Genomic DNA, 10,269 nt, shown 5'->3' on the forward strand with positions numbered 1-10,269 from the left:
GAATTTGAGGTAATATAAGCTGTAACAGTAACAATTAAGGAACCAGCCAACCACTAAGGCGATGGTGAGGACTCGGAACACTTGGCAAAATTAAAGATCTTGTGGGCAGAGCTCGTGTGTTTTACAAATTCCTACAAAACGTAGCCGTCTTCTGCAAAACAACAACGTGAAATTACCCAAAATTGCTTGGTGTGATAACGGAATCGAAACCCCTGTGGCAAATTTAGGTTTCCATTTGGAACTCAACACTACTCACATACTTTATGCTGAAGAGGAGGTGTGGCGCCGCAATAATTCCAGCCAAAAATATTAATTCATTTTTTAATCGATGTCTTCCTCGATGTTGCAGTGACTGTCACTGCACAAGAATCTGACTGAAATGAAATTCAATGATTTTTTTTTTAGACAGAAAGAAGTGATTCAAGTTATCATTAATATGTATTTCTTTTAGTCCTTTATTGAGTCCTGAAAATGTTCCATCAGCTACAACTTTTTTTCAATTCACACCACTCATACGTTTGGTTAACCTTCGCACTTATTCTGCAGCAGCAATCCTTATTTGTAAATTACCACTGCGGTCATCTCTGGTCGAATTATTTTTCTCCCATTACCATCTGTAGCGGACGCAGCACCTAGAAAATCCATCGCCTCCTGGTAAGAGATTTTGTCTGCTGTTGTGCGAAACTCTCCCTGGTGGGTCAGGAAATCAAGTAAAATGCCACCCTCTTTGGACGACTCGTCAAAACAGCTGGTTATGTCCGCGATGTACTGCGCTTTCCACAATTTCTCGTATTTCCAGTTGTTTCTTGCGGCAATATCAACAACATCTTCTTCTGAGTAAAGCTTCTGAGCCGAACCTAAATCCACTTTCGTGTGCAGCTTCTTTGAAATTTGCGGGAAGAACGATTCTTCAGGGACCACAGTACAGAACATGGCTCCACCCGGGGAAAGCTTCTGGTAGCAGCTTCGTAGCGATAATTCAGCATCCATGTAGTACAGAGAGGCCACAAAATGAATTATATTGAAGCTCTCCACTTTGGGAAAAGACTCGATGAACTTCTCTAGGGTCATAGCGCACCATTCGAACGTAACATCAGCTGAACTTTTAACAAGAGATTGCGGCAAGGGAGTGGTCGCTGCCTTAAACTCTGATATCATTTCTTGGCTCGGCTCTACGATAACAGAGTGTATGGACGGCTTATTCATCTGATGAGACTGCCCCAAAACGTTGGAAATGCCAGTGAGAATTCGCAAGTCGGTTTTACCTTTACCGCTTCCCACTCCAAGAACTCGAAACACGGGATTTCCCACTGCGATTTTTTTCGAGACATGGGTGGCGATTTCTTCCACAAAGTCAGTCATTGCCTTCGTGTACCCCGATTTCTTTAGAAATAAGTTCCATCTTTTGACGTACGGCTCTTCTTTTGCTGCTAAAGTATTCATTGAAGGTAGGCGTCTGCAGAGACAAATCGTAGTATTTTCTAAGGTAATCTGCGCTCTTAAAATAATAATCATTAAATAGATTTCCTTAATTTGCCTATCCTTCTTGCTTACACAACTAATAAGCGCAACCCTGAATTTTTTTCTTTTGAAAGCGGAGAGCAAATGGATGAAGCGTGGCTGATACATTTATCCACTGATCTTTGATGTAGGTTCGATTTCCGCCGTTTCCTCATATCCAATCTGATCCTTCCGAGATGTTAGATGGAGTTTCCGAAGAGCGCTGGTAATCGAGAATGCGTGATTTAACGTAAGTTTGATGTCACTTTAAGAGCAGATCCGTGCAAGAATCAAACAAAATCGCAAATCTTCGGCAAAGCTGAAAAAAATCAAATTCACTCGTCTTTTGCATATAGATAGCCTTTAGTAAGTATATGAATGCCATGCAGTTTTTCCTTGAAATATCTGTTAATTCCTGAGAAAAACGATGGAAGCCATTTTCAACTTAAGCACAATTTGGCGATCCAAAACGCGTGCAAACAGGGTGGAAATTAGTCATGATTTACTTGACTCGCTTGTCAAAACTGCTTCGCTAGAAAAAGCCGTCATAGTTCCAAGTTGTTGTATAACTTGCTATGGTCTAAACACCATGATTTCATAAACATTAGATTTATCTGAGTATTCAAGAGAAGTAAAGAAGTTATGGCTCTCCCGTGCTACGTAAAACGGTAGGCGAAGAATAACGATAATTTTGAGCATGTGCCTTTGCTTAGAATTTCGTAAGATTAAGAATGACAATACCCGAGTTAACGATCTTTCAAAGTATGTAACGTTTACTTTGGGGAAATGACTGTGGGATTTTTAAGAATTTGTTGAAAATCGTCAACGAAATACCTAAAATCACGCCATGTTGTGTTTGCGTGACCATTAACAAAAAAAAAATCGTTTTTGTTTTAGAAATCATGGCAACTAAAAAAGCGTAAAGAACAATGCAAATGACTGACCCCAACTTGGATATGATATTCTCGAAATTTCAAAGTGCTTCATTTTACCTTTTGGTTAATTTCATTTGTGAGGTTTATCATGAACAGAGTAGCCCGCCGCTACAGCCACTTTTTTTCAACGAATTCTTCGTAGCTCACTTTTCACACTTGTCCTCTTTATACTTTTCATACAAATTTTTCTGAAAATTCTGAAGGAAACCATAAAGGGGCTGACAATAAAGCAACCTAGTTCAAGCATGTGTTCCCATGCAGTTTACCGTGGACCGGGTACCGTTTTGAGACTCTAGGCAAATTACGTCTTGTTCACAAAGCACCACAAAATTTGCATATCAGGCTGAGCAAGAGTTCATGACAGAAATTGGTACATGGGGTGGACAAGATTGGGTCTTTTAGCCATATGCCTCTTTTCTTTTGTTTTTGACGATCGTTGTTCCTAGTTTTCAATCAAATCAGTTCAAAACAGGAAAGAGGTCTCGATGGTTTTCGATCGACAGGACTACCCTACGTAATTTGCATAATGCGACATGATAATATGCTAAATTTGCGAACATGGACTGGCGACCATCCTCCCGAAAGAGCAAAAACCTCTACCATTTCTCCAAGAGCAGGAACACGCAAAGTATTGTCTTTCCACGCTACAATCCTCATTACAGATAAAATTCAAAGAGCCATTTAAGCAAAATTATGCTCTTGTGGTATATTTTTGGACTTAGGTAAGGCCTTACGAATACAAATAGATCATAGTATTCTCCTAGCTAAACTTGAGCATTATGGTATTCGTGGCATAGCAAATGAATGGTTCCGATCGTATTTAACTAACAGGCAGCAATTTGTCTCCGTTCATAATTCAGACTCAAATACATTGCATATAACTTGTGGGGCTCCCCAAGGCTCTGTACTTGGCCCTCTTTTGTTTCTAATCTATATCAATGATTTCATGAATTCTTCATCTATTTTTGATTTTCATCTGTTTGCAGATAACTCTAATGTTTTATTCTGATAAAGACTTACAGCATCTTGAGGAAACTGTTAATCAGGAACTCAGTGAAATTAATACATGGCTTTGTGCCAACAAACTATCTCTTAATATTGATAAAACACATTTTGTAATATTACATCCTTATCAGAAGAAACTAAAGTACTCTTTGAGAATTGAAATAGATGGCACAACAATAAATGAGCATAAAAGTGTTAAGTACCTGGGAATTCTCATAGACTGTCATCTTAATTGGAAAAAACATATCCAACAACTTTCAAAAAAATTATCTAGAGGAATAGGTGCTCTTTGTAAAACTAGGCATTATGTTAATATCAAAATTTTAGTTCAATTATATCTTGCCATCATTCTTCCTTTTTTTTCATACTGTTGTATAGTCTGGGGTAACACCTATGATCATAATATTAAACCACTCCAAAAAATGCAAAAAAAGGTAATTTGTCTAATTACTTTTTCTGATTTTGATACCCATACAAGTCCTTTGTTTTTTCAACTTAAACCTCTAAAACTACAGGATCACATTAAACTTCAAACTCTTTCCTTCCTGCATCAATTTTTTATCAGAAAATTACCAAAGATATTTGACTCATTTTTTATTATAACTAAGCATAATGTCAACACTCGCTTTGCAACTATGACTACTTTTTATGTTCCAAAAATTCGAACAAACTATGGTAAATTTAATATTCGATTTAATGGACCTAGATTATGGAATGAAACTGATGAGAGATTTAAGATTCTATCACCTTGTTTATTTAAAAGAGAATTATCTATGCATTTCATCAATTTGTATTTTACTGCTAATTGCTATGTTTTGGTGTTTCTGTTATTTAGTTATTTATTTCCTTTCCTTTCTTATTGTATACATGCTTAAGAATTATTTGTTCTGTAATCTATTTACTTGATAAGAGTTTAAAATTAATGTAGAATGTATAATGCCTCTTTTCTGACCTTACATTTATATTTAATTAATATATTGCGGTCACCCAACTAGTTTAGCTCTTTAGTTATTTTGGGCGACCAGCAACTGTCGCGAGTCGAGTGAATCATGACCTATTTTAAACCTGCTCGGTGTCGCCAAATCGATCGGGACTGAAAACGAAACGTTTTCGTTTTTTCGGCAAATAATTTTTTTAAGGAAAAAACTGCACAGCAATTGTCTACTTTCTAAAGGCTACTTGTATGCAAAAGAACAGCGAATTTTAGTTTTTTAATTTTGCCACCCAATGTTTGATTTTTGCACGGATGTGCTCTTACAGTTAACAAATGGTAAACACCACAGCGTACACTATTGAGTTATGGATGCACGCGGGAGGTTGCTAAGCACGAAAGAAGCGTAAGAGTCGCTCTCGGCTATCGCCTCGAGCGACTCTTACGCTTCTTTCGTGCTTTCTAGCTTCTTTCTAGCTTCTTTCATTCTTTCTAGCTTCTTGAGTGCTTAGCAAACCTCCCAAGTGCATCCATAACTCAATAGTGTACGGTGTGGTGTTTACCATTTGTTTTATAACATAACATTGATACATTGTAGCTAAAGGGTTCCCTTTTATTTAACAAATCTTACGTGACCAGAAAAAACAAGCGCGCGCGGAAAAATAGTCTTTGTATTTGCTCACGTCAGCAGCGTACACCCATGGGCAAATGGGGGACGCTAAATTGACCAATCAGAGTGCGCGCTTTACTTTGGTTATGTTATAACAAAGCGTCTCAAACTATCCACTGAACCAGCCTTCGATAACAGAATAAGGCCCCGGGGGATACTCGATATATTCCTGGGTGGGGAGGTGCGGCGTGGCCCCTCATACCCTGACCCTGTTTAAGACCTGTTTAAGACCCTGTTTAAGGTAGAATTCCCATTTTTGATACCCTGTTTAAGACATTTAATGTGCCTGGTATCAATGCCAAAATCAACGGAATTCAATATATATATCTTATTAGACGTTTTGTTGTGTAGTATCGCTGAGTATTTTTACGAGTTGTGCCATATTTTGACGAGCCTGTAGGGCGAGTCAAAATACAAATAACGAGTAAAAATACTCAGTGATACTACACAACAAAACGTCTAATAAGTTATTTATTATTCAACACGCCAAACTGTTATTTCAGTCCGGGCGAATTTCGCGGATATTTATTTACGGGGAGTGCGTGACAGAAGTATGCGAAGCGGAACGGAATTGGCGCGTTGTTGTGTTGCTGTTTCTATTTTCTTCATTAAATGAAAAAATTTTCTGGTCGTCAAGCTGTTTTTCTTAGTTCAATTCATCTAATAAACTTGGATCTATATTTGAAGTCAATTTGTATCTAACATGCTTCCTTCTTTACGAAAAGCCGTATGCAAATGAGCAAAAATGTAAACAATGACGTCAGCATGAATCCGCCTATACTTTTGGCCTTTTGAAGATCATGAGATGGAGATGGTAATCGGCCCATCAAAGAAAACGTTCACGGACCACATTTTAAAAAGCCTTCAGTTTGAAGTGGCCAGCAGTTTAATGTTAAATTCAATATGGCGGCCAATTCGTGGACTGTATCGAACTGTGACAATCATACAGCTGGCAAGATCAAATACATTAAGATATGTACAATTAAATGATTTACCATGTTTATAAAGTATTTTATCTGACCGATTCATGACTTTTAGGGGTACTCTAATGTAGGTACTCCATAGACTACTCCATGGAGTAGGGCTCCGTGTTTTGCTATCTCCCACAGCCTGGAGGGCTCTACTGACTCCTATGTCACTTGTGTATTCAAACAACCCTTAGGTATTAATTAAATGTTCCCCAAAGTGATTAACATGTCTAGCAATCGTATGATCATATTTTCAGCAGTATGGCTCTACGGTTTTAGCTTATCTAAGACTCGATTTTCTCGCACTTTCCGGCAGTCTTAAACGATCCTACGTCTACAAAGAGGTACGTTGAGTATCAACAGAAGCATATAAACTTCTGGTATCAGGTCGCTGCCCACGCCTAATTTATGTTTCACTTTTCGTAGTTAAAATTGAGCGAGCTATAGCTAGTCATGATTAGTGACGCTAATTCTACAGGTTTCGACGCTCGTCTTTCATATCTATTCATGGTGACCTTGGTTTGATCTCTTAAGGGCCTGATTACATGAGCCGGGCTGGCCCGGTTAGCCGGGCTGATTTCTCTTGTTTTGGTGTTCGCCAAAGCGTGAAAACAAAAGAAATCAGCCCGGCTAACCGGGCCAGCCCGGCTCATGTAATCAGGCCCTAAGAGTGTTTTCCTTCGATGTGTCAAGACGGTCGAATGCGCACTTAGTATTGCGAAGAGTCATAAAGCCCTAGCACGATAAATCGACAAAGCTAAATTAATCACCTTTTTGACTTCTAGATTTTGAGCAATGCGACGCGTAGACGCCAGATGTAAATTTTGAGTGCAAGATGATGGACCACTTGAAGATTGTTCGCTTGTCTGACTCTTCATTCACAAGGGACTAAATCGGGGCATTCCCACGGGACTCATAGCCTCGACGCAGTGAAAACACTACATTATGTGACATCGTCGACGAGGTCGATCTTTAGTCACGCACTCCTTCTAACACTAAAGTAGGCCGTAGATTTCGTTTTCTCTAGGCTAATGCAGGGTCTTCGTTTTCGTAGTGCGAAAACGAAGACCCTTTATTGAAAGTACGATTGTAAACGTACCTTGAGCACTATTAATTGTTATTTTAGCTTTTGATATGTTAAGACAGTTCGCGCGTGTTTTTTTGTTCTTTCTTCAGCCACCACTGCTTTCGGCTCTTGGATTTGTATCTCTATGCAATGAGTAAAAATTTGGAACAGACATCTTCATCGAAGGAGCGATCGGAATATTTTAGGGCCTTACTAAGGCCTTTATTCGGTCTGCATTCGCCAAAAGAATTGGTTACTTTTTAACGAGAATTTTCCAGCAGAGAAGGCTTAGGCCCGGGTCAAACGCCGAACTTCACACGAGCCTAATTGGTTGAATTAGGTTCGGCTCATGTGAAGTACAGCGTTTGACCCGGGCCTTAACGACCGTCAGAATCTATTTTAGCTACGAAATACAGTAGAATTTGATTATTTATTGTCAGAACTTAAGAGTCATTTTTCCTGTACAGAACGCGTTCTCTGTTATTCTGTCACGCAATGCTGACTCTAAATCAAAGGCGGCTAGCGTTCGAATTCTGCCTGCTGTTCCAGAATAATAATATGTGTGAAAAGTTTACCCGAGGAAACCCTCGGGAATATCAACACCAAATTGGCTTGCATAGCGAAACAGAACAGACAAGACGGGCCAGTAGTACTGGCAGTATAATAATGGGAAGAAACGCGTAAAGTATAATGTATTTTATTAAAAACTAGATCATTGGATAATGTAATTCAAGACTTTTTATTGGCTTAGGCATTATCGTATATCAGCCAATAGACCATAATCTACAAATAATTATGGTAAGCGTACGTGTCGGCTTAAAATTAAAAGGGAGCTAAAAATTTAATAAAATTTAATAATTTAATTTAATGCTTTTAATAAAACAATTATTCCACGAGCGCTTGTTGGATATGAGATGATTATAGCCAACTCGGCGCTACGCGCCTCGTTGGCTATCCATCATCTCATATCCAACGCGCGCTCGTGGAATAATTGTTACTTATTAAAAACTAGATCATTGGATAATGCAATTCAAGACTTTTTATTGGCTTAGCCATTATGGTATATCAGCCAATATACCATAATCTACAAATATGGCAAGCGTACATGTCAGATTAAAATTGAAAGGGAGCTAAAAATGGAATAAAATTTAATTTAATTTAACGTTTTTAATAAAACAATTATTCCACTCGCGCTTGTTGGATATGAGATGATTATAGCCAACTCGGCGCTACGCGCCTCGTTGGCTATCTATCATCTCATATCCAACGCGCGCTCGTGGAATAATAGTTAACTATTACTAAGCGTTGTTGCTGTTTAATGTGTGTTTAACTTGTCATTTCTACGGTTTCCTGTTTTACAGGGTCTTCGTTTTCGTAGTACGAAAACGAAGACCGGGGGTCTTAGGTCTAAATTAGGTCTTCGTCTTCGAGGGTCTTCGTTTTCGTAACACCCGCATTTTTGCCTCCACGTGCTCGGAAAGCGCTCGAAAGCGGGATGAAAATATGAGTCCCAAGATCTCTCGGTCAATGCTAGTCGCTCGTACCCAAATTTTTAAACGTCATTTGTTGTTGAACTTGAAGCTTTGTGCCATATTGGTTTTGACGTGATTCGCTAGGGTTGCAGACTAGGAGAATTTGTGTTGATTTTCAATTACTTTGGTTGTTGGATTTAGTGTGTTTGGAGTGTTGATACTGATATTAGCTGTTGAAGTTGAAAAAGTGTTATCGTTGATCTAAATAATAAATGTTGATGTCGGCAGCAATTCGATTTGTTGAATTTTGCACCATTACGGCTGCCGTAACGTGAGAGGTCACGCACGTTTGAATATTTAATACAGTTGGTGATCTTACAGTTGGTCATGACTCGAGGGTGATATTGTTTTCGCTGCCATACTGTTTGGGGGTCAAACAAAACCTCGTTGTGTGGAAACGAGCAATATATTTTTTTGTAATTATTAGACGCGTTTCGGTACCTTCGCTCAATAAACCGAATTCCTAATGGCGGACGCTCGGATTGGGTCAGCATTAGATGCCATCCACCAAAACTACCTCGGTCGAGAGGGACTGAGATGGAATGATGGACACCTCACGACGTAATATACCTTTAGATAATTATGAAGCTACGAAAACATGCCGATTCATCCCGATGACTTGAGTTCACTTCATCTATTTGACTTGACTTCATCTACTCTTCCCAGAGTATTTTGTGACTTCTGTTCGAGTGATCTGTTGTTAAATTGTGATGGAAGATAGGATCAGTAGAGCAAGGACGAGAGTGATACAAGCTAGCACGACGTAACGCTTTCAAATATATATCGACCAGTGTTTCCGAAACCTTTGTCAGCCTTAAAGAAAATTTCGTCGTCGATCCTGTTTCGAACTCCGCAATGAGTTTATACGCCTCATCAACAGAATTTACATATCCAAAATTATCCGCATATCTACCATTAGGCAAAGGTTCGCGCTTTAAAATTGCCGCCATGTTGTTTCTGTTTGTTCTTCGGGTTTTCGGCTGTCTCCGCGCGGATTTCCGAGAATCTTCGGTTATGATTTGGAAGTTATTAAATATTCCATCTCAGTCCCTCTCGACCGAGGTGGTTTTGGTGAATCTAATGCTGACCGCTCGGGTAAGCCTCGATACGAGAACAGGAAAACGAGGCGGGTGAGGATAGAATTGAAAACTTACAGAAGAGCGTAAGGTGAACAAGGCGAGTCAAAAACGTGATTTTGTTAAAGTTAGTTGCCTTTTTCTCTATGAATAAAAGTAAATCGCCACAGAATCGATATTGTTGTGTTTCTCTTTGCGATCAAAAAGGATCCACCGGTCCAAACGGCGAGAAAGTTGGATTTTTTAGTATTCCAACAGAGAAGCATTTGAGGGAGCAATGGCTACACGCGATACGAAGAGAGCCGGGAAATCACTTCTCCATTACGGATTCCACAAAGGTTTGTTCGCTTCATTTTAAAGATGAACACCTTAAGAAGATTTTTGGTATTGGGCGCTTAACGTACGTTCAAGGAGCAGTTCCATCTGTTTTTGCTTGGAAGAGAAGTTCACCAAGGACGAGACCTCTGCCAAAACTCAGGGCTAGTTACCCTACAGGTGAGAAGAAGGCTCGAGCATCGCTAGATTTAAGTGCAGTTCCTGATCCTTTGTCAACAACATCGCAAGATATTAAAAAAGATCCTGATCC

At 39.2% G+C, this 10,269-nt stretch overlaps 1 protein-coding gene across 2 annotated transcripts; it reads right to left on the minus strand.

The window, feature by feature from the left end:
• Positions 1-307: 307 nt before the first annotated feature.
• Positions 308-9,655, minus strand: LOC111334769 (histamine N-methyltransferase A). 2 transcript variants are annotated; one of them, XM_088741518.1, is made up of 3 exons: positions 9,396-9,655; positions 9,178-9,301; positions 308-1,456 (listed from the first exon to the last, which is right to left on the minus strand). In XM_088741518.1, exon 3 carries the CDS (start codon positions 1,441-1,443, stop codon positions 556-558), a length of 888 nt encoding a protein of 295 aa, XP_088597644.1. In that variant the 5' UTR covers positions 1,444-1,456; positions 9,178-9,301; positions 9,396-9,655; the 3' UTR covers positions 308-555. The 2 variants fall into 2 exon arrangements, with proteins under 2 accessions (XP_088597644.1, XP_022796313.2); XM_022940578.2 differs by lacking the exons at positions 9,178-9,301; positions 9,396-9,655 and adding an exon at positions 6,780-7,053.
• Between the last annotated feature and the right edge of the window lie 614 nt (positions 9,656-10,269).

This window comes from Stylophora pistillata, chromosome 12 (genome assembly GCF_964205215.1).
Source record: "Stylophora pistillata chromosome 12, jaStyPist1.2, whole genome shotgun sequence".
NCBI lineage: Eukaryota > Metazoa > Cnidaria > Anthozoa > Scleractinia > Pocilloporidae > Stylophora > Stylophora pistillata.

Excerpts from the sequence above, each read along its gene's own strand:
- LOC111334769 (XM_088741518.1), bottom strand. The coding sequence starts at position 1,443 with ATGAATACTTTAGCAGCAAAAGAAGAGCCGTACGTCAAAAGATGGAAC.